The sequence below is a fragment of the Ceratotherium simum genome, chromosome 13 (genome assembly GCF_057802395.1).
Source record: "Ceratotherium simum simum isolate JZ-2026a chromosome 13, ASM5780239v1, whole genome shotgun sequence".
In the NCBI taxonomy this organism is placed as follows: domain Eukaryota; kingdom Metazoa; phylum Chordata; class Mammalia; order Perissodactyla; family Rhinocerotidae; genus Ceratotherium; species Ceratotherium simum.
Genome location: NC_141912.1, coordinates 52,502,030 through 52,526,758, shown reverse-complemented (window position 1 = coordinate 52,526,758; position 24,729 = coordinate 52,502,030). Strand labels below are relative to the sequence as shown.

The following is a 24,729-nucleotide window of genomic DNA, read 5'->3' as shown; positions in this document are numbered from 1 at the left end:
TGGAAGAAGTTTCCTCTGATTCTCTTCCCTCCAGCTTAATACTGTCCGCCTCTACACTCCTTCTAGACTCTATTCTGTGCATCAAGTTATCTTAGACATATTTGGTGTCTGTTCATCTTTTCCACTAGACTGAACTTCTTGATGGCTTTAATTCTCTCTTGTATATCCAGAGCCCAGAAGACTGCTTGGAACATAGCAGGTGAACTAATCAGACTTGGGCTGTGCCCAGACTGCTGAGAACTCTCTAGAAGAGAGAATTGTATTATTTTGGGGGAATTTGAGCACTCAGAATTAGTGAGGCATCATTGTTAGAGGTAGCATAGCATTTCCGTGTTTCTAGATCAGGAGATGTTGGCTATCCATTATCCCAGTAAATTCCATCAGCTCCTGTCTGTCTGTCCTGTCTTGTACACAGGCAGGGGTAAATGATGGGAGAATTAGAATCTACTGTTAATCAGTCTGCCTTGAGCCCAACCTGTGAAGTAATGAGAAGGAAAACATCTGTACTTTCTCGTGAAGTTCTTTTCAATGTCCATTTCAGTTAAAATGTCCTCGTAACATAAACGAGGGGAAAGTTCAGAGGCGCACCATAGAATATTCATCACATTGCTGGCATTCTGCAGAGAATTGGGCTGGTTAAGTGGCTCCCTGGGCCTTACCTATCCCGAGCTGAAAGCATCTAGATTTTGATTGGACTATTGCCAGAGCTCATTAGCATAGTGTACCTTGACCTGGATTAGGGAACAGCAGCTCTGCGTAGAAAATGACCAGAGCCTGCTGGGACCTGAACCAGAGATGAGATTTTTATGACACAGTATTGTCTGCATCTCCATAAGAAGTCAGAAGGTAAGGAAGCCAGAAATCCTGAGGAGAGGTAAATATAAGGGATGTGGTAATGGCCACCCCATTCCTACAGGGTTTCATTTGTTCTGTTTGGTTTTCTGTAGAAATGATGAAAATTGAATACACTTTGGCCTGAGTTGCTTTAAAAAAAAAGAAGTCTTGCCAAATTTCGTTTTTTTAATCCTGGAGGAAAACTGAGTTTACTTGTTTATGTTTTAAGGGCTGCAAAAGTCTTCTTTTTTATGTTTTGTTCTTAACTTTCAGGGAGATATTAAATTAATGTTCATTTATTTGGCAAAAATTTGTATCAGGAAAATTTTAAAATCAATGTCGTTTTTCTGCAGCAAGATTTTTGATTCCCATCTCCTTAATTTGAAAGCAAAAGAATTATATCTATTTTACCTAGGCTTAAAAGAATGTTTTTTATTTTAGGAAATGTGAATGTTGTTACTCAAGTTTTTTTTTAAAAAAGTCAATCTATTCCAATTGGGTATAACAAATTTTAGATCATCTGAGATACTGTTAATGTTCAAAGAGGTAAGTACATAAAATGTTGCTATCACATGTACACTTGATATCTGGGTCTAATATACTTGTTACTCAAGTCTTCTGAATTTTTTTTGTGAGGAACACCAGCCCTGAGCTAACATCCATGCCAATTCTCCTCTTTTTGCTGAGGAAGACCGGCTCTGAGCTAACATCTATTGCCAATCCTCCTCCTTTTTTCCCCCAAAACCCCAGTAGATAGTTGTATGTCATAGTTGCACATCATTCTAGTTGCTGTACGTGGGACGTGGCCTCAGCATGGCCAGAGAAGTGGTGCGTCGGTGCACGCCTGGGATCCTACCCGGGCCACCAGTAGCGAGGCACGCGCCCTTAACCACTAAGCCACGGGGCCGGCCCCTGAAGTCTTCTGAATTAAAGTCAATCTGTGGCATCATTTCCTCAGTAACTCAGTGTTTATTTCCCAAACGTAGAATTTCATTTAAAACTCATGGGGATTTAGTATTGCATGTTAGTGTTTGTACTGAGGGGCAAGGACTTCATGCTTTTTGAGTCTGCAACCACTAGGTTGCAGGTGAGTGTGTGTGTAGGTGGGATAGGGAGGGAAGAGACTCCATTTAGCTTGTTATTTAAGGGCCAAGAACTTCATTTATATGTTCAGTCCACAGTCTTCTATATCCATACACTTTCCCTCAATACATCTCAGTGATCGACAAGTATTAGGGTTACGTAAAGTTAAATAACCAAGGAACTGAGCACATGAGACTTCCTAAAGTTGAGACTATTCATCTAATTTGTAGTTTGAGTTTACTAGGTAAGTAGTTCTACATAACGTCATCACGTCCCTTGTTTTTACAAGAGCACCAGCAAATAGAAATGTTTCACTTCATCGTCTACTAACAAGCACATTTCATCTGCAAAATGCTTCGTTTTTTCCTCAGAATAGAACTCCTTCTCTCTTTTTCCTTCCTCCCTCCCTCCCTCCCTCCCTTCCTTCCTTCCTCCCTTCCTTCCTTCCTTCCTTCTTTCCTTCTAAATCTCCTTTAACCAACTATAGCTATAAACTAGAGCAGTACTTCTCATGGGGGAAAATAGTGAAGTTTGCACAAACATTTTTGAATATCTATCGTTTACGTAATACAATTTAATCAAAGTAAAGTGGTACAGAATTTTCTTGTGGGGGGCAGGGAAAGTGAGATTGCTAAGATAAAGTCAGAAAGTCTTGAAGGGTGCTTTGAGTTGAACAAAGTTGAGAAACACTATTTTAGAGCGGTAGTTCTCAAACAATTTTTCCCCCCCAGGGGACATTTGGCAATGTCTGGAGACATTTTTGGTTGTCACAACAAGTAGGATTAGGTTGCTACTAACATCTCATGGGCAGAGACCAAGGATGCCGTTAAACATCCTACAATGCACAAGAGAACCCCCACAACAAATAATCATCAGGTCCAAAATGTCAATAACACCAAAGTTTTAGAGGAATCTGATATGAGGATATCATTTGATAATATTTTTTTTTTTTTTTTAAAGATTTTATTTATTTTATTTTTTGCCCCCAAAGCCCCAGTAGATAGTTGTATGTCATAGCTGCACACCCTTCTAGTTGCTGTATGTGGGACTCAGCCTCAGGATGGACAGAGAAGTGGTGCCTCGATGCGCACCCAGGATCCGAACCCGGGCCGCCAGCATCGCAGCGCGTGCACTTAACCACCAAGCCACAGGGCCGGCCCTCATTTGATAATATTTGAAGATATAAAGTGCACACTGGACTTATTAAGGAGACCAAAATTAATCCCTACGGCAATTTGGATTTTAAAAAATACTTCTAGATGCATCTGGTTGTGATGTTTCCCTCTTGTAACTTTAACCACACGTTAGCTAATATATGAAGGCATTTCTGTGGAAAGAACTCCAAGCCAGCTCTCCCTCCCGCCCCAACACAGGTATATGGAGGGAAAGGTCCTAACAACTGGTTACAGGTGACAACAGTCCCTACCAAGGCCTTCACAACCTGGGTCTGGCAATGAGAAAGGAAGCACAAACCCGAGGGTGAAAGCCACGATCACCGTGCTTCCGATTCCCGATGGTCAAGCTTTATTTCTGCAAGACTGCTAACAACATCTACGTTTTGTTTTTGTTTGTATGTTGGTGCTTGCAGAAATGTCAACGAAACAGGTTTTTCTGGCAGACAAGCACTGATTTTGATCTCTTTAACAGTCAGTATTACTATCATTTGTTTTTCAGCGTCAGAAAACAGTCTCCTGGTCTAAGCTGCTTGAGTGGACTGATCCAACCGTATTAAGGGCCTTTGAGAACCAAATTCTCAGGCACTTCTGAGGGGAGTTGAATAGACGGACACCTGTGGGTGACCTGACTTTATTATGGAACCTGAGGACTTTGATTCTGAGGACAAAGAGATACTAAGCTGGGATATTAATGATATGAAACTACCACAGGTATGTACTTGATATAAAACTCTGCCTTCAGCATTTGCGACCCTCAACAATTCCCTGCCAGATCTTAGCAAGTTAATAGTCAAGGCTTCAGAGCATTCAAACAACTTCCAGTAAAAACATTCTTCAAATGCCAAAAACAGAGATCTGGAAGGTGAGGTCTGGAAGGTAAGATCTGGAAGGGAATTGTTGAGGGTCCCAAGTGGGGAAACTCCTCTCCTCCAGAACTGCAGCTGGACATCTGACTGGGGAATTTTAAGAGGAGATGCCAAGACCTATGACTTGAACAAGGCTTTGCCTACCAGACTCCCCCAGTTATAGACTAAAGCAAAGAAAATGCCACTTCCCTTCTCTCTCAAAGTTGGCTTGGCTCAGGTCGCACCCACCCTGGCTAGCTAGTAGGATAAAATCCATGATGATGTATTTGCCCATAGAATGATTCTGCATAACGCACAAGTTTTTATACAATCTTATTTGCTGTAGTAACAGTTTTCAACTAAATCCATAACTGGAATGTCCAAATGATAGTGCTCTTGTGGGATAGCATGCTCATCCAGAACTTTTGTAAGTACTACACAGTGCACGCACACTGCTGCTTTCCAGCTATAGAATGACTTTCATTTCATGTTTTCTTTGCCTTCATTTTTGGCAATTGACTTTTTAACTCTTATTTTGGTAGAAAACATTAGTTGTTTAAAACTGACTTCCTTGACCTCTGTTTTTGGCATTTGAAGAATGTTTTCACTGGAAGTTGTCTGAAAAGGTAACTAGGAAGGCTAAGACTGGAGACCACCAGTACCATGTAATGAAAAGGTTGAGCTAGTCTGCCTGATTCTGGGGAACCAGAAATTTGAGTTATCCCAAGCAGGGAAGAAGGAATGGAGATTCCACAGTCTTGATTTATAACCATTCCTGATTTCACTCTAATGAAGACTTCCAGATCATTCCAAATTTCACTCCAATGAAGATTTTCTTTTCTCTTTATGTTTCTCCTTAAATTCCCCCCTACATTCTCTCTTGGTAGGTCTTGGGAGAGCTGGAGGATGCAAAAGCTGCCCCACTTTCTGTTCATTTAAGGATGGTTAAATACACCACAGCTAGATCGTGCAATATTCATGTCAGGGATTTGTGTTTGTAGTTGCTCGTAATTGGTATTACGATTATTATAGCTGGTTTAGGGAAAACTTGAAGGTAAATTTTAATTACTCCTGGCTCAGGGACCCATATTTCCCCCTATTCCTAATTTCGTGATTGCAGTTCCCAGATAGAAGCTGGGCAGCCTCAAAATCAAGAGCTGAAGTAAGCAGGCACAGAGAAGATTTTGCAATGTCGCACCCCAGAGCAGGTGTTTTTGACAGATTCTGAGAACCCCTGAAATGGCGGGCGACACTGTGTACTAACATGCATTTTTTCTGGGACAGAAGATCCATATCAATTATCAGATCTGTAGTTAAAGAAAGGGAGAACCACTTTCCTGGAGGGAAACTCAGGGCTCATAAAAGTTCATGTTCCAACAGGAATTTCCAGAAATAGAAGCATTCTCGGCTACCCAAGATGCTAAACTGAGAAATTTATGACAAAAATACACATTCAGTTTTGGAAATATATCGCTTATAGTTCACAGAAAAGGTTTGATTGCCCATAGAAATAGCCAAGTGCCCTTCAATTTGTTAATTATGCTAGGGTAATGATTAAAAGTGCAAATATCCCTTAATATTTTCTGAGCAGAGACAACACCATCCTCATCTGGGTTCATAGTGGCTCTGGAATTATATCAAGACCCAGCTGAGGTGAAAAATAAAAGATCTTGGAAAGATTTCCAAACATAATGGATTTTATATTTTGTGAGCACGCCTCAAGGCAGAGTGGTGGGTGGACCAGGAGGAACACGGGGCTTGGAGACCAAGCCCTGGCTTTGAATTTCCACTTCTGCCTCTTTTTATTGTAGAGACTCGGGGAGTCGATTCCCCTTTCTGACTCTCTTTCCTCTTCTGAAAATGAGGTGGTTGCACTAAATACTCTCTTGGGTACCCTTTTAGTTCTAATAGTCTAAGAGTCTGTGACCTGAGATTTGGAAGGTGGCCTACATTCTAGAACTGTCTGCCCGGTGCCTACCACAGTGCCTGGCCTGTATTAAACAACAAACAACAAATATGAAATTCATTAATGAATTGCCCCATTGCTTATAGTCTGTGTGACTGTAAACAATCGTTTTTTTTAAGTCTTAGTCACCTCCTCTGTGAAATGAAAATAGTAATTTCTTATATGCTCCACGTACAACTCTAAGCTGTTGAGAGCAGTGTTTCCCAAAATGTGGTCTGTGGAATATAAGTTACATGGAATTTTAACGGGTGTTGCAAAGAAAGGAAAAAAATACTTTGTTCAACAAAGTGAAACAGATTTCTTTACTGCAGACTTGGAGACTTTCTCACCATCTGTGCATTGGTGGCTGTCCCAAGAGGAGGCCATGTTAGGCAATGTTGCTCTGACTTATTTTTGTCCATGGAGCCTTCTTTTCATGGAGCCACTCAGACGATTAATGTTCCTCAGACCACCTGTTTGGGCTTAAAAAATGTGGTTTAAAGGATCAAATGCAGTGGCTTGTTGTTATTATAAACTTCCCAATTTCATTCTCTGTTCCATTCCGACAAAGAAGTTACAGTTTATCTTTCATAATTTTATATTCTTGCCAGGGTTACTACTGCAACACATGGGCAAATCCTTCAACTTGTAGACAAATTCCTTTCCTGTTAATCCACTCACATGCTTCAAGTTTCAAGATGGGCACCTGAATGCTAATTGCATTCTGGTCCTGGAAGCTCCATATCCCTTTATACAGCTCAGATACATCAAGATCTATGGGTTAATTTTGGCAACAGTGAATGGTGATGTCCCCATTAGGACATCAAGCATTTTGAGTGACTGGAATGTGCCAGGCTCCAGGATTCAGGAGCCATTAAGCTGTTACGTTCATGGAAGGACTCATGATCTTCCGGGCTAACAGAACAAGATCAGTGCCCAGATAGAGAATCAGTGGCCATACAGAAAAATCTGGGAGGTACTTGACAGAGGGAGTATGTTATTCAGCATGACTCAGGCACGGGGAGCAAAGCAGAGCATCTGGCAAAGGGCTTTCTCTGGAGAGGTGCATTGTAAAACGTGAGAGGATTAGGGCAGGTGAAGGAAGCAGACAGGCAATGAGGGCAGAGCAGGGCACCAAAACCTGAAGGCTATTCAAAGTCAACATTTGAGGGAGCTTGTGCACAGGTGTTCAGCAAGGAGATTTGGAAGGCTACTGGCTGGAAAGGTGGTTTGGAAGCAGGCTACCTAAGAGGATTCGATTATGTTATAGGCAGTGGGAAGCCATTGGGCTTATTGGGCTGGAAAGTGTCGTGATCAGATCCAGGGCGTAGAGTCTACTTGCCCTCGCTAAATCGTCCCTCCCGTGTATTTGTTTCATGTTTGTTTCCTCCTTCTTTCAGCTGCATAGATGTTGTTATAAATCTTCATTTCACTTGTTTCTGGTCACTCCTTTAACTTGTGGTCATTTTGATAGCCTATCTCTTTAATCCAGCCCCCAGCGAGCCAGCCAGAACTGCGGGCACCTAATTTACTCAAAGCCATCATTGATAAATGTCTCTATTCCAGGCCAGTGTAACACACCACTGTTCCTTTCCCTTCCTATTCCCCTTTAACTACATTTGCATTTTTAAAGTTCAAATATAGTTGCTTTAGGGATTGCTTGATCCAAGCAGCAAATGTCTGGTGTTGGTTGAGATTTACTTTCATTAAAAATGTTCATTACTTGGTCCCAAAAAGTGTCACACTCTCATTAATACTGATTGTAATACTTGAAAGCCTGAATCCCTAAGAAACTTCTTGTTTTTTTCCAGTGGAAAATTGGGAAGATAATCAGTTCCTTTTTCTCCGAAATTTTAGCCCCTTCAGCAGGGAGGTGAGAGCACCCACTCTGTTCCTAACACCAGCCAGTTTCTGTAAGCAGAAGCACAGGGTGTTCCAGTAGCACCACAACAGACAAACACCCTGAATCGTTTTGTTCGTAAGCTTGAGCAGTTTTCAGATTAAACCCATGGCCAAAGTCACCCTGAGTCTTTAACTCACAAAATTCCAAGGTTTAAGTACATTTTTCTGAGAAAACATAAAAATATATATAGGCTAAACATAAATACAGACCAACCCAAAACCTGGTGAGTCAACCACAAAGAGGCCACAGCTTCGATTAGTTAATTCCTGGACCATGGTTTAGGCAACAAAATTTCCTTTGCCTCAAACTTATGAGCAAAGGTGAATCTTTGAGCTCTTACTGTGAATTCATGTGGCTAACTGTAGTCAGAAGGAGCCAGTTGTAGTAATCAGATGTGTCTTAGTGCTAAGGAGCTAACAGGTAAACCAGATTCTGGATTCCTTGTCAATTATTATCCAACTGCCTGATCAAGTCATGTTGTTGTTGGTCTGACCGGGACACTCATGACTTGTCCTCTTCGTCCAGCGTTCTCCTTGATCTCAAGGTCTTTTGAACTTCCTGGGACAGCTCCACCTATGTGGGCCCCCCTGATCATTGGGTCCCCCACTGTTGGGGCCAGAATTCTGCTACCTTGTCCTTCTGGTGTGATGGCGATGTGAATATTACTGCATCTGTGGTAGCACAGACTCCTCTGGGTGCCCGCCAGCAGATCCCTTGCTTGGTAGAGTGGGAGAGGGAAGGGAGAAGATAAAAGAGAAGTAGGTAATGGAGAGAGTTTGAAAGCTGGGGTGCTCTGGCCCACGTTAGTGTTGTCTGAGCAAATAAAGAACTTTTTGTCTTGAATCTTGACTCTTTAACAAAAGTAGGGGGCCGGCCTGGTGGTGTAGTGATTAAGTTCACGTGCTCTGCTTTGGTGGCCCAGGGTTCGTGGGTTCGGATCCTGGGCACGGACCTACACCACTCATGCTGTGGGAGCAACCCACATACAAAATAGAGGAAGATAGGCACAGATGTTAGCATATCAAGGAAAAAGAGGAAGATTGGCAATGGATGGTAGCTCAGGGTGAATCTTCCTCAACCAAAAACACCCCAAAAACAAAAAGATCCCCCCCCACACACAAAAAACAAACGTAGGAAACTGCAGGATTAGCCTAAGGAGCAATTCTTGAGTTACCTCAAAAGAAATTTGTTGAATTGAACTTCTCCCTTTGATAACACTGGAGTTTGATTTCCAGCTGGCTCAGAATAGATAAGTTCCTGAAAAGTTGTATGTAGATCAAAATGCTGGTTGAATTTTTTTCTGTGTTCCGTAAGTAACATCTAATTTTTTCCCTCTATGTGATTTGCTTAAAGGTGTATCTGTTTGCTGTCCCTGCTTTATTTGGCAATATTTATTTATAAGGAATTAATAATCTATTCTTACCATTAAAGAAAACCTGGCAGATAATTGCTTTATATGAGAATGGACTGTATCCCAAGTGAATATCACTTTTAATATGATAACATGATAATGTGGATATTTTTGATAACTTATTTCAGAATTTTTATTTTAATTTATTAGTTTTGTATAGTAGTATATAGTCAATTCTTAAGGTACCCTATTAAAACTTCAAGTAGTTAAGTAAATTAAAATGAGGAGAGGATAAAGGGTGCTCTGTGATTGCAAAGAGTTTCAAAGATTTTTGAGTGAGTTAGAGGATTAAGTCTCTTAGTAAAAAAATATACAGAAGTCATAGAAATATTAATTAACCCCCCAATGATGTTACCCATGAGATTATAAAATATAAATTAGTTAGATTTACATGTTGGAAACCTTGAGAATATTCCCTTTAAATTATAAACTTCTTAACCAAGAGGAAAAACAAAGAGTTACTCATGAAAAGTTAGAAATTAAAATAAACAAAAGACCTGAAAAGAAGAAAATATTTTATGGAGATTTGCTAAACAAGATTAAGAAATGATTATTCTTTCTCTTTAACTTTTACCTCTCTGGGGCCTTAAATTTACAAGGCTTTCAGAGATCACTATCATTCATTTGACACCCAGGTTCCTTTGCATTATTGGAATCTGGGTTTTCTCTTAATTTCAATGTCAAAAGATGTCAAAGATCCCAAAAACTGGGTGTAAATAAACAGCCAAGGGAATATCTTGATGTCAACATATTTCTCTTAGTAATTTTCTCAAGTCCATATGTTGTCAAAATTATTACTGCTATTAATAGAACTGGAAAACTAGGGTGCCAGGGAGGGACTGTTGAAAAAATAAGTCTTAAAAGATGGTGGAATGGAGAACATATTGTGGGCCCTGACACAAACCTCAACAATGTTAAAATAATTGAAAACACACAGAGTGTTCTCCAATTACAATGGAATCAAACTAGAAATTAATAACAAAAGACAACAAGAGAATCTGTAAATATATGGAAACTAAACAATGTATTCTTCAATAATCCATGGGTCAAAGAGGAAGCCTCAAAGGGAGGTCAAAATATTTATTAAACTTAGAGAAAATAAAAAAAAAGACAGTGGAGATCTTTTCTTCCTGGGTAGGCAGAGTCTTTGCTTTAACTGGAACATCTGAGGCCGTCTCACAAATACCTTCCCCTCCTCTTGGTTTGGGGGATTTACAGCTCGACCAGCCTGAAGGGGCTCCTCACCTTTAACACAAGAAAATCTCAGCTTTTCTCCAAGTCCACCTCGCCCTTGTCTCTGCTACCCTGACAACTGTGCTTCATATTTGAATAATTCAAATCCACCAGTAGATTTTTACAGTCCAATTGTTAGAAGAAGCTGCACATTTTAACATTTTAACCTGCATTTTTATTATTACAGAAGATAAAATATTATGCTTTCTATGGCATTTCTGTGACAGAAAACAAGAGAGTATTGTCTGGAGATGTAGGTCAGAAGGAAGAGAAGAGAAGGTGGGCAGAGAAAGCAGGAGATGGGGCTGCCAGAGCTGTTTTTCTCATCCTGGGACACTGAATCTTCTCCAGCTCAGAATTACCAGGGAACTGAAGGAGAGAGGCAAGGACCTGGAAAAAGCAGACCATGCATTCAGCGTCTTGGCCTGGCCTTGACTCTTTCCCGGACACTCTGCTGTAGCTGCCTGATGAACCAGAGGGGACTTCTCCCCCAGAGGCCACACTCCTTCCTCCCTTCTCTTCTCCAGCAGCTTCCCCTTCCCGCACCACAGCAGTTCAGTGCACAGCCCGAAGGGCCAGCCATTGTCGCTGCTCTGAGAAAGAAGGTCCTGGAACAAGAGTTCCACCAATTAAGCTTTTGTTTTATAGGGGCTTGGATTCTTGCCTTGCATTGGGCTTGGCAAGATTTAAAGCATGAAGCGACCTCTCTGTGGGTCTTCTCTCTCCGGAAAGCCAGTGGCTCTTACAACCATGTTGTCTGGTTGCATGTGGCCCCGGATCCGGTAGAGTGACAGTGAACGCTGATATGGAACTTGCTCTGTGCCCGACGCTGTTTTAAATGCTTGTGTGTGTTAACTCGTTCAGTCTTCGTGACATCCCTGTGAGGTAGGTACTCCCGTTACCTCTGTTTTACGGAGCTGGAAGTGGAGGCCTTGAGTTGGCAAGCTTTCTGTAAGAGCAAGACAGTAAATATTTTAGGCTTCCTGGGCCATACAGACCAGATTCTGCTGCAACTCCTCGCCTCTGCTGTGGCAGTGTACCATAGACAACACTTGAATGAATGAACACGGCTTTGTCCCAATAAAACTTTATGTATGAAAACAGGGAGTGGGCTGGATTTAGTCCATGGGCTCTAGTTTGCAGGCCCCAGCTCTTAGCTATTAACTAGTACCACCTCTCATGTACATAAAACCTCTCATTTATATTTCCTCAGAGCCACCTCGGTTCCCATGGCATTCCATTCAAATGACAACTGGCATTATATAAAGCTTACAGTTTACAACGCTTCTGCCCTTTACAGTACTTTTTTGAAGTGTGTTTTATCCATGTCCCCATGTTAAGGAAGAGCAAAATGAGGCTTCAGAGACAAAGTCACTTGCCCAGAGTCTTATGTTACAAAGTTTTTTGGCACTTTCTAAACTTGAAATGTAACTCAAGAAACACCAACTTCCCCATGCTGCCTTTCCATCCGGTTGTTGATGTTGCTTTTTTCCTTCTAAAATGTCTTGTCTTTCCTTTCTCATGTTCTACGCTGTGTTTTCTTGTTGGGGAAGCAAAGGAGAGGCACCCTGGTCTCTCCTTCTGGACCTTCTGAAATCTTCTTTTCTGACCTTCTAGAATCTTCTTGATGAAAAATGTTCTTAGATCAGGCCAGATCTCTGGAAGCTGTGGGGATGGGCACAGCCTGACTTTGACTACTGAGACTGCATAATGATTCTTACTCTAAGAACTAGGTGAGATCTGTTACATGGAGCATCTGTGCACCAAAGCAGGGCCTAAGGATTGTGGGTGACAACATCAGTAACTAATATTTATTTAGAGCTCACTCCATGCTAGGTGCTGTGCTGAGTATTTTTTATATATTATCATATTTAATTCCCAGAACCACTCCAGAGGTAGGCAAGTCTCATTATCCTTATTGTACAGATGAAGAAACAGAAGCCCAGAGAGCCAAATAACTTATGCTATCAGGACTGAGTGTCCTGTGTCTCTGACCTTTTAAAGGAGAGCTTAGTTAGATGTTCACGCACAGGGAATAGTACCGGTCCTGGGCAAGAACATAGAAGTTTCCAGTGAAAGTGAACTCTTCCTTTCTCCTCTGCCTTGTTTGAGGCACATGAATATGGGAGTAGAGAAAAAGGAAGAAAATTGCAGAGGAGGAAATGGCTCTCAGAACCCTCCTGCACAGAGCTCTCCACTCTTCCCAGTGCTTATCTCTGGTGACTTTACATAAACCCTTAGAATTCCCAATAAGGTAACTACCGTGTGGTATGAGACATTATCTCACTACCCCACCACAATGTTTTCCACAGTAATTGTGTAAGAGCACAATAATATTACTTCACCTTCAAAAATTCTTAGTCAGAAATGGTCATAACTCTTATTGTCAAGGGCTAGAGAAACGTCAGCTGGGTAGAACTCAGAGGGGCTGAATGACAGCTCATTTCGGTCCAGAGAGCGCATGTTCGGTAGACACAGCAGTCATGTCAGCACTGCTGTGCTGCGCTCCCAAATCCCACCGTCAGAATTAAGTCCAGATTGGTCTTTGCCGAAAGTCTCTCAGCCAGCTCTCAAGGGCCAAAACAACCTTCACGTCTGTTGACTCCACAGTGATGGACAGTTGTGCTTTCTAGCTGAAAATATAATAATATTCTTTGTGTTTCTATCAGAATGTGAAAAAGACCGACTGGTTCCAGGAATGGCCAGATTCCTATGAGAAGCACATCTACAGCTCAGAGGACAGGAACGCGCAGCGGCACCTGAGCAGCTGGGCGATGCGCAACACCAACAACCACAACTCGCGCATCCTCAAGAAGTCCTGCCTGGGCGTGGTGGTGTGCAGCCGCAACTGCTCTGCCGAAGAGGGGCGCAAGATCTACCTGAGACCTGCCATCTGTGACAAAGCCCGGCAGAAGCAGCAGAGTGAGTGGGGCTCGCTGGTACTGGAGAGGAAGCTGACATCCGTTCAGATGCTTCTGCCCAGATGGGCCACTGCCTTCCAGCACATCCCAAGGGCTCAGACTTCACATTGGAGTGTGGTGGAGACCAAGGCTGTTCCTCTGTAGAACACATTAAGGAGCGGCAACCAGCCCCCTCGTCCCCCATGGGGGACTGCCCAGATGTTCCCCATGGGTATCTGCACCACAGATCTGCCATGCCCAGAGCACCCACCATTAGAACTGTTCCCTTGGGTTAAGGCACCTGAGTCAAGGCCTCTGTTCAAAGGAAGCTGCATCACTTAGGGGCCTCACATTAATTCACCAGTGCACCCCCATAAAGTTTAAGAGAAAGTTGTTTATTAGATTGCCACCTGACGTCTTGGGGAATGGGTCTCTGAAGGATCTCAGTGAGAACTGTGATCTGGGGTGGGAGCAGTGGGACTCCGTTTGAGATTAGACTCAATTCCATGCCATAATCACATGCTGGAATATTTGCTCATTTTGGTTTTTTATCAGATTCATCGGATTGTGAAATAGATGCATTCAGCATTCCCTGAGCCTTGCCCATTTTAGACCTCAAGTTACTTCATGTTCTTTCCTTGTAATTTGTCTTCAAGACTTGCTCTCAGGGCAGGATCTGGTATCGGTTTCTTATACTTTGTGAAAATTTAGAAGCTGTGTTCTCTCTCCCATGCGTCTTTGCCCCTTGACCCTTAGTTCTAATCATGAAATGAAAGATTTTTTCCTCTTCTCTACAAAGAATTTCAAGTATCAGTAAAGAAGTAGGATGGATTTTCTGCTCAGGAGAGCTCTCCCCTGACCTGTGAACTATCCTGCTCTGTATCCACGTGTGAGACCCATCTGGGCCATTATGGTGGCCAAGCCCCCTAGGGTCAGGAATGATGCCCAGTGGATGGAAGCCCAGAAAACTGTGCCCAGGTGTCCTCTCTGCCACCTGGAGTCCAGGCTGAAACTGTCAGGGCTGCACGGGCTCAGGAGTCAGCTGCGGGGCTCAGCTGGGCGTGGTCACCTGCCTTTGCTCTTTTGTAGGGAAACGCTGTCCCAACTGCGACGGGCCTCTCAAGCTGATTCCTTGCCGAGGCCATGGGGGCTTCCCGGTCACCAACTTCTGGAGGCACGATGGACGCTTCATATTTTTCCAGGTTGGATTTGAATTAGATTATATGATACCATTTCTCTTTAATTCAAGAAATGTTTACAGAGTACGAGGAAGGTTTTCACGTAGGAGATGCAGGTGAATGAGAGCCTGCACCAACCCTGAGACACACTCCGGGCGGGTGAGCAAGTATGTGTACCCTACCCCTCAACAGAGGCGCCAGGAGCTGGGGCCCTCGGAGGGGAGGGGCTGCCTCTGCTCCTGGCCCTTTAGGAGAGGCAGCGCTTAGTAATCTGATCAGCTCGGGCGACCACAGGGCTGCGGCAGGCGGCAGGCTTCACTGCCTTCAGCAAAGCCCAGACTGAGTACCAGCTCTGACTTCCAACCAGCTCTGTAAACCACACACCTTCCTTTACGCCCCTAAGCCCCAGTTCTCTGAAAAATGTGGGTATTAAGAAGTACTATAGGGACAGTGGTATAAACAGTGGTGAAGAGTGGCCTCTGATAGCAGACTGCCTGGGTTTGAATCAGCAGAGTGCTGGTCAACCTGCCCTCCGAAAAGAAAGTGTCCTGATTGGTAGGTTTGCCAATTTCTGTGATGTAACATTCCCACCACGGCTGGTTTCAAGCTCCCAGCCATTTTAACAACCAGCTCACGGAATTCCTGAATGTCTAGCCATCGGCTCTCAGCTTGGCCGACTCCAGCGCACTCTGAATCCTAGCTCCCCACTTACTAGGGGAGGTTACCGGGTGGTGGAATCTCTCCATGCCTCAGTCTCCTATTCTGTAAACTGGGGGTGATAATGATGGTCTGGACGTCCCAGGCTTGTGCTGAATATTACATGAGACCGTGTGTAATAAGTGGTACTTGTTATCACTATGAATGTGTCTGTGCCAGGCGGGTGAGGGGCGCCATGGGGAGGAGCCTGGTGAGCAAAGGCAGGTGGGCTGGAAAGTGCATGCTGGGCTTCAGGGGTATTGCAGAGGCTTATCCAGTCTGGTTCCGGTAGTCAATGGCAGCCACACTCAGTCAGATGCCAGGGCACAGGGTGAAACTTGACACACCGTGAAGTACAATTGAGTTATTTATTTCCCTCCTCATCTCCTTTAAGTCAAAGGGAGAGCATGATCATCCAAAACCAGAAACCAAGTTGGAAGCGGAGGCAAGAAGAGCGATGAAGAAGGCGCAGACAGCGTCTTCCTCCGTCTCCCTAAAGCTGAAGGGAGGCCCAGAGACAAAGGTAACCTTCCCCCGTCTGTTCAAAACCCACGGCAACTTGCCATCTCGACGGTGCGGGCAGCAGATTTCCTGGTCCCTTGCCTCCAGATGAAAGCCAGAAATCAGGCAGGCTCATCTACCAGCAAGCAGCCACCCGAGAAACTGAATCTGAGGTTTTCCTCTTAATTTCTACCATCTTTGTAGCATGCTCTCCACCATAAATGCCATATAATTTTAAAATCATCCTCCCTACTACAATTAAAAAGAGAGACTTGAATTAGTACTTAACCTGTCTTTGGCATTCTGTATTTTGGTTCTGTTGGAATCAAAATTAACTGAAAGGATCTCCACAAAATATTAGCCTGGTGCTTTTTCTCCCCCAAATTTCTATTCTTCCCCTAAACAGATTGTTTCCTCAGCACACTCTACCAAGGTGAAATAACCAGGAAGTTTCTGAGAACAATGGTCATCTAGGGGGCGGGGGGATGGAGGCTCCTCCCTGGAGCCAAACTGCAATGTGAAGTCATGGCCCTATGGGCGTCATACCGTAGGTTTGCGGGTTTGTCTGCTTAATAGTGATGGCAACTTGTATTCTTTACTGCTGCTCCGTGCTCCGCGTTTATTTTCAGGAGGACAGAGATGGAGCTGGTCTATCCCTGGAGGCTGTACATGTAGCTTACATAGACGATTGTAATTTGAGTCTGTTGTAGGGAAATGTGAGCCCCAGAAACCAGACAGCCAGTCCCTCAGCCCTTCTCCCAGCCGTGGGACAAGTTGAGGGCATTTCCCTCCTCACTCTATCTGGTCACAGTCTCTCCTCCCACATCCTCTTATTAGTCGATAGTCTTACATAAACAACTTAATTCTTAACCAGATTCTTTTCCTGTGACTCGCTGGAGGATGATATACTTCCTCCATTTATAAAAATAAATGTACCACTTCATATACTAGAGGTCCTATCTATGATTCAACAAAAATCCCATGAGTTCAGAGAAAAGTCTCTTGAGAGAAAAGTCTCAGACCCCAAACAGCACTATAAAATAGAAAAGTCAACGAGGGAAATGATAAGCTTGTGTGTGTGTGTGTGTGTATGAGAGAGAGAGAGAGAGAGATTGAAAGAGAGAGATCCTCTGAGAGTTGTACTGAGTATAATATAAATCTTTGAACCTATAGTTTGATCTTTCTTAAATAACCCCTCACAAGTTTCTCACAAAGGCAGTTAGGCTATCAGATTTGAGTGTGAGGGTGGAACATTTCAAACACACTCGTGTCTCCTCAGAGTGGGGGGAGATTCAGCTCTTCGAGGGTAGTAGGCTTTACAATGGACATGGACGCAGCCTTTGCCCCCTTCAGGTCTCGAATGGTTGTGGTAAAACTGCACCGTGTGTTTGTGCGTCAAGAATGGAAGGAATGAGGAAAATCTGACAGAGCGCTTACTGGTACAGAGTAACTCGAGGGTACCTGTGGTGGTTGTGTCGATTTGCTTAACTTATTAACACGGGCTTTTCGCTTTCCTTTCCAGTCTCTTCCAGGGGAAGCGCAAACTTGGGGAAGTTTGCCTTTAACTTGGTCTTTCCAGGAAGGCGTCCAATTGCCTGGTAGTTACAGTGGACATTTAATAGGTAACGCGCCCCAGCAGAAGTCCCTGAATGATTGCTTATCCTTCTCCAAGGGTTATGGTTTGGGGGGAACCACTAATCTGGCAGACCCCACTTCCACCTTGGGCCCCAAGCTCTATGAGAAGTGCAAATTGTCCAACAGTCGGATCTGCAACAATGGGGACCTACTTCAGCCTGTCTCCGGAGTCTTCTCTGACTACAGTGATCTGCAACCATGGAATAAAAACACTGCTTTGGGGAGAAATCCTCTTAACGACAACTGTTGTCCCAATTACCCTTTTCCTCTGACCAGCTGGCCTTACGACCTCTCTCCTTCCCAGAACTCTTCAGAACCCTTTTTCCAGCAGATTCCAGTGGAACCTCCTGCAGCCAAAACTAGCTGTCACCCATTATGGCCAAATCCAGGGGGTGACCTCTATGAAGAGAAGGTGCATGTGGATTTTAACAGCTACTATCCTCCCGCCACATGCCACTCACCTCAGGAAGACCCCTTTCTCCTCACCTACACCTCCCATCCTCACCATCAATATTCGCTGCCAGGCAAGAGTAGCAAATGGGATTTTGATGAAGAAGTGAGGTGCATGAGTTTGGATCACTGCAACACGGAAATGCTTCTAAACCTCTGCCCTCTAAGATGATCCAAACCTGAACCCTTGAGCACTGTGAGTGGGAATATAATTTGGTGCAGCCATTGTAAAAAGCAGTATGGAGGTTCCTCAAAAAATTAAATGTAAAACTACTATATAATCCAGCAATCCCACTTCTGGGTATATATTTGAAGGAAATGAAATCACTATCCTGAAGAGGTATCTGCACCCCCATGTTCATTGCAGCATTGTTTGCAATAGGTAAGACATGGAAACAACCTAAGTGTCCATCAGTGGATGAATGGATAAAGAAAATGTGATATTTTCACACAATGGAATACTACACAGGCATAAAAAATGAAATGCTGCCATTTACGACAACATGGATAGACCTTGAGGGCATTATGCTAAGTGAAATAAGTCAGACAGAGAAAGACAACTACTGTATGATCTCACTTATATGTGGAAAATAAAAAAAACCCGAATTCATAGAAACAAAGATCAGATTTGTGGTTGCCAGAGGCAGAGGATAAAGAGTGGGAGAACCGTGTGAAGGTGATCAAAAGGTACAAACTTCCAGTTTTAAGATAAATAAGTTCAGGAGATATAATGTACAGCATGGTGACTATAGTTAACAATATCATATTGTATATTTCAAAGTTGCTAAAAGAGTAGATCTTAACAGTTCTTATCACAAGGAAAAAAAATCTGTAACTTTGTGAGGTGATGGATATTAACAAAACATTGTAAAAATTTTGTAGTATATACATATATTGGGTCATTATGTTGTATACCTTAAATTTATACAATGTTATATGTCAATAAAATTATATCTCAATAAAACTGGAATAAAAAAGATGACTGAAATCTTTTACAACCACTCAAAAAAACTGTTTTGGGAAATGGCTGAAAGAATTTCCTTAGGAAACAGTTTTCAAAACATAACCACAGATAAATCGGAATCAATCGTAAGCAGAAGGCAAGACTTCTTTCTTTACACCAGTAATCTTTTCAGCCCTTTCTCCTCCATTCTGGTCCTCCCATCCTTAGCGAGGAATGGAAACTGGTTCAACCTGTGGTGGGAAATGTCCTATGTTTCCCCCCCCCCCACATCGTTTGGGGCTCTCAGCAGCTCAGTTGCATTATCTATGGGGTTTTCATTTTCCTTGATGCATATTGAACAGAGCAAAGATGTGAAAAGCCCATCCACCTATGATCTCCTCTACACTTTCTTGGAAACTGAGAATGAAGGAAAGGAGAGAGAGGGTAGAAGAGCTGTGGAGGCACAGAAAGACAAAGATTCTACCACTGGTGTATTGAATCCTTTGTCTGGTCTTAAACACGGGGAAGAGCTTACAAAATAGGTGTTCTCTAGTTGATTTCTAAGACTTGTTGAGACAAAGAATATGACCTAACCTCATTTCATAAAGACAAAGGCAGCAAAATTAAATGGCCACATGAAGAGAAATTCCAGTGGTGACAAATGGTCTCCTCTCTTTTCTTTCTTCCTCTTCCTCACTGTCTTCCCCTTCCATGAGGGCTTAGATTTTGTCTCGTTTATCTTTATTCTAACGTATATGGCCTAACAGTGGCAGCTTCAAAATATGTGCTTGAGAAATGTTTGCTTAGAAAACTTCTTGTGCAATTAACAAGGCTGTAGTTGGGCAGCCCTGTTTGAATGCCAGTTCCTCTCTTCTGCTGAAGTAATTGACAATACAGGTGAGCCTAGACATAAAATTGGGGAAGAACCATGCAATAAACAAATACTTTCAAAATAAATGATCATTTTTATTTGAATGGTAACAAATGCGTATCATATAAAATTTGGCTCCCGGTCTCCTTCTTAACGCAAGATTGACTAGTTTCCTGTCTATTCTTCCAGAGATAACAGATACTTTCTGCATATATGTAAGTGGTGTCATACCAGATTCATTTCCAGCATGGCTTTTGTCATTGTAGGGCACAATTTGGACATCAGATCCTTATAAGGATAAAGGACCACAGCTACCCCCTTTTTAATGGTGTATGATACATTCCATGACTGTATTATAATTAATTTAAGTCGTTCTCTATTGATAGACATTTAGATTGGTTTGAATCTACTAAATTCTTTTGTCTAAGTATATAAAATTTATATATTCAGTTTAGCAGAGTTATAAAGTAAATGCTTGTAAAAGCACTGTTTAGGCCAAGATATAGAACTTACTAGCACTCCAGAAGGTCCCCTGCTTGCGGCCCCCGATACCACCCACTCTTAATCACCAGCCCTTTCCTGGATCCCGAAGGTGATTGCTAGGCTGGCTCTTTATATTTTTACTACCTTGATATGTATTACTAAAGAATGGTTTGGTTTTCTTTTTTGGGGGGAACCTAACAAGTAGAATTATATGGTATACTGTAAAAAAATTATTGAAGTATAATGTACGTACAGAAGAGTGCACAAGTCATAGCCTACAGCTCGATAGTGTCACAACAACCACAGTCCAGCTGCCACGTAATGCACATTCTCTCCTGCCTTGCCTTTTCTGCTCAACGTTGTGTCCATAAAAATCACAATATTGTGATGTGTAGCTGTAGTTTGTTATTTTCATTGCTGCATTAAATTTATTTATTGTCACCTAAAATACCTTTCCCCCATGCTGTAAGACAGGTGTCTCTGCTTGCTAAAAATTTTGGCTCAAAATTCTAGGAAGTAGTGTCTGATGAAATTCGGTTCCACTTGGAGATCTCCAGGATTTTGTATCTCCACCCTGCACCCTGATCTTGAGTATAAACAATCAACTATAGACCTGTAACCATTTGATCCAAGGGTTTGAATACAGATTAAAGGTCACTTGTGCAAATGTCTGAACAGACATGAATCTCCTTTACAGTTTCCCAAATGAAAGCTCATCCAGCATTTGTTTATTTCTTTGCAGAGAAGAGAAATTCTTTCCTTCAGAGCATAATCATCATAGTAATTTCATCAGGTGCTTTGTATTCAGGTCATTTCAAGAATGCCTAACTGTTCCCTGAGAACAAGAACTAGGTCTTCAGTTGAAAAATATTAAAATCTACTATAGACTCAGTTATTGTGACGCCCAAGCCTGTGTAACTCACAAAGCCAAGGGCAGGCCCCTGAAAATGCTCGTCCTTACTGTTAAGACACCATGGTCAAAATAACCTAACATTTTCACGGACCACAACATGTGGAATTTCAAACTTATGTAATTGATGGAATGCCAGTTCATGTGACAAAATCCAAAGTAGTTTTTAGATTAGGGACAGTCTGGCAGCCACAACTGTCACAAAGAATGGCCTTTAAATTGAATGTTCAAAAGACCAAAAAGGAAAGGAGAGGCTTAGTGTTGCATAGGCTGTGGGATGAGGCCATGGGCATGGTGGAGATTCCTGGGCCTGGAAGTTTCCCACTGCACTGTGAGCCATCAAGAAACAGCGACTGTCTGGGCAGGAACTTTAGTTTCTATTTGGTCCAAGGCTTTCTGCATATTTCAAACATTTCCCCTCTACTAAACTAGGCACACTGCCCTCCCAAACCTTTCTCACTCTAAAAAACTATAATCTTGATATTTATCAAAGCAAGAACAGGTATGTAGTTTAAAAGTCCAGATGGTACCACAAAGCTTATTACAAACAACAGCCATCAGCTCACCCCTTCCCACTCCTGAGTCCTCTTCCCAACACTCCACTTTTTAACTCTTTTAGCTGTTTCTTCTCAAACTTGCATCTATAGTACTAGATCACATGCTTACCACATCTGTTTTTCAATTTTATACGTCTGTTGTTTTCTGATCACAGCTTAGGATTTAGGACACATGTATCCACCTCTTACCCCCAGTTTTCCCAATACATTTTAAAAATCAGCTTTACTGAAGTACACCTTACAATAAAATTCACTCATTTTAAGTGTACAGTTTTGCGTGTTTTGGCCAATGTATACAGTTACGAAACCACACCAAAATCAAGATACTGACCATCGCTATCACTCTGAAAAGTTCTGTCATGCCCCTTTGCAGTCAATCCCCTGCTTGAGTTCCAGCCCCGGGCAACTACTATCTGTTTTGTGTCACTATAGCTTTGCCTTTTCTAAAATGTCATATAAATGGAATCATAAAGTCTTTTGTATCTGGTTTCTTTCACTCAGTATAATGCTTTTTTGAGATTCATCCTTATATGTATCAGTAGTTCATTCCTTTTTACCCCATTATATGGATAGACCACATTTTGCTTATCCATACCCCAGTTGATGGACATTTGGGTTGTTTTCAGTTTTGCCAATTGTGAATAAAGCTGCTATAAACATTCACACACAGGTCATTTTGTGGAATATGGTTTAATTTCTCTTGGCTAAATACCTAGGCATGAAATTGTTTCATCATATGTTAAGTGCACATTTAACTTTAGCAGAAACTGCCAAACCCCTTTTTACAAAATGGCTATAGCATTTTGCATTCTTACCAGTAATATTTGAGAGTTCTAGTTGCTTCTTGACCTGGTATTCAAGGTCTTTTCAATTTTAGCCATTCTAGTAGGTATGTAGTGGTATCTCATTGTGGTCTTAATTTGCATTTCCCTGATGACTAATGATGTTGAGCATCTTTTTCTGTGTTTATTTGCTATTTTTGTATCTTCTTCAGTGAAGTATCTATTCAAATCTTTTGCCCATTTCTTTATTAGATGATTTCCCAATAAAAAGTTGTATGAGTTATATATTCTAGATATAAGCCTCTTACCAGATATACATTTTGCAGGTTTTTTTCTTTATATATTCTGGATAAAAGCCTATCGTCAGACATATATTTTGCAAACATTGTTTCCCAGTTATTGTGTCCTATCTAATCCAAGGTCACAAAGATGTTCTTCTATGTTTTCCTCTAAAAGTTTTATATTTTCAGCTCTTACATTCAGGTTAGTGCTCCATTTATAGTTAATTTTTATATATGGTATGAGTTAAGGATTGAGGTTCATTTTATTATGCGTGAGGATATTAAATTGTTTCAGCACCATTTGTTGAATCGAAGTTTTATTGCAGTCTTTGGTTAAATGAATATTCAGAGTTCCTGATTTTGACTGTGTTTACAGCTGGGCCATTTGGTATACTATAATTACATTTCCTGTCTTCGACAACAGTTTGTTTCTCCTGGGGTTGATAATTGTCTCATCTCATTGCTTAACTTTTTAAATAACCAACAATAATTTATCTTCAAACACTGTCCAAACTATAAAAGTCTTTTTCTTTATAGTAACTCCTGTTCTTGAAGACAGTCCTCCTAGAACCTTCCATGTCTCCTCAGATGCGTTGAGACTGCTCTCTAATCCTGCTGCTTTGCTGTCTCATGCTGTTTCTCTTCACCAGCATCTTTGGACCTTCTTCCTCTTCTCTCTCTGGGATTCCACAGCTTTTTCCTTCTTGGTATATTCCCTAGTTTTGATGGAGCACACACTCCTCTAGTTCCCTAAGAAAAGATAGAAAGGAGATACATTTTTTGAGCCCCTGCATGTTGGAAAATGTTTTAATTCTATTCTCATACTTGACTGACAGTTTAGCTGAGAATAGAAGTTTAGGTTGCAAGTAATTTTCATTCAAAAATTTGTAGTTTCTGCTCCATTATCTTCTAGCCTCCGGTATTACTGTTGAGAAGTCTGGATGTCATTTTGATTTCTGGTCCTTTGAATGTGGCTTACTTTTTCTTTTTAGGAGATTTTAGGGTATTTTTGTTATTTCTGGTTATCTGAAATTTGATGATAATGAGTGTTAGTGTGGGTCTTTTTTTTTATTTTTTGTACAAGGGTCTTCTTGAGGCTTTTAATCTAATTACCCGTATCTTTCAGTTCTGAGACATGTTCTTGTATTTTTTTTAAAAAATAATTTCCTTTTCTTTCTTTTTCTGGTTCTCTTTTTGGAATTTCTTTCAGCTGAGTATTATACTCAACAAATTTTCATTGAGCACCTACTCGTATACTTGCCCTGGGTACTATGCTCATGTTGGCTGCTGTACAAGACAAAATTGCATCAACTATGTTTACTGAGCATTGACTGACTGCAAGAACCACACTTGAGCTTAGACAAAATTATAAGTCATAATACCTGACCAAAGGGATCCAAATCTGTTAAGGTCAAGATAAAATACAAATAAAAAAATTAAAAAGGCAAATAAAATGGGAACATGGATACTATCAATTATTATAGCACTAAAATTTATTATCTTTGATATTGTCATGATCCACATGTGTAATCAATAAATATCTTGTTTAGCAGCTGGCTCAATGTGAGGCTCCTAGAAATGCTCAATGTGTATAACTGCCATAGAATGGCCCAAATGTAAAGAAATATCAAAGGCCAATCAGAATCCATGATGGGGACTATTATTCTGACTTTAATAAACATGTAGTAAGAACAAAATGTCCAATATAGGAACTAGTTCTACTACCTTTGTTTTGTATAAAAACATTAAAGTCTTTGTCATTGAGTTCCAGGTGGCAGACCAAATTTATGCTTTGCTACCTCTTCTTGTCAATAAATGTCAATAATGATGTACAAAAGAAAGAATGAGCTCATGAGCCGAGAGAACATAGGGAGATAATAAGTGCATAAGAAATGTCAGGGGCCAGCCCCGTGGCTCAGCGGTTAAGCGTGCGCCCTCCACTGCTGGCAGCCCGGGTTCAGATCCCAGGCGCGCACCGACGTACCGCTTCTCCAGCCATGCTGAGGCCGCGTCCCACATACAGCAACTAGAAGGATATGCAGCTATGACATACAACTATCTACTGGGGCTTTGGGGGAAAAATAGATAAAAATAAAATTAAAAAAAAAAAAAA

At 41.7% G+C, this 24,729-nt stretch overlaps 1 protein-coding gene across 1 annotated transcript; it reads left to right on the top strand.

The window, feature by feature from the left end:
• The first annotated feature begins 820 nt into the window (after positions 1-820).
• GCM1 (GCM transcription factor 1) lies at positions 821-18,779 on the top strand. Its single transcript, XM_004424015.3, has 6 exons — positions 821-846; positions 3,592-3,803; positions 13,099-13,351; positions 14,419-14,531; positions 15,598-15,726; positions 17,227-18,779. Exons 2-6 carry the CDS (start codon positions 3,729-3,731, stop codon positions 17,959-17,961), a joined length of 1,305 nt encoding a protein of 434 aa, XP_004424072.1. The 5' UTR covers positions 821-846; positions 3,592-3,728; the 3' UTR covers positions 17,962-18,779.
• The last annotated feature ends 5,950 nt before the right edge of the window (positions 18,780-24,729 follow it).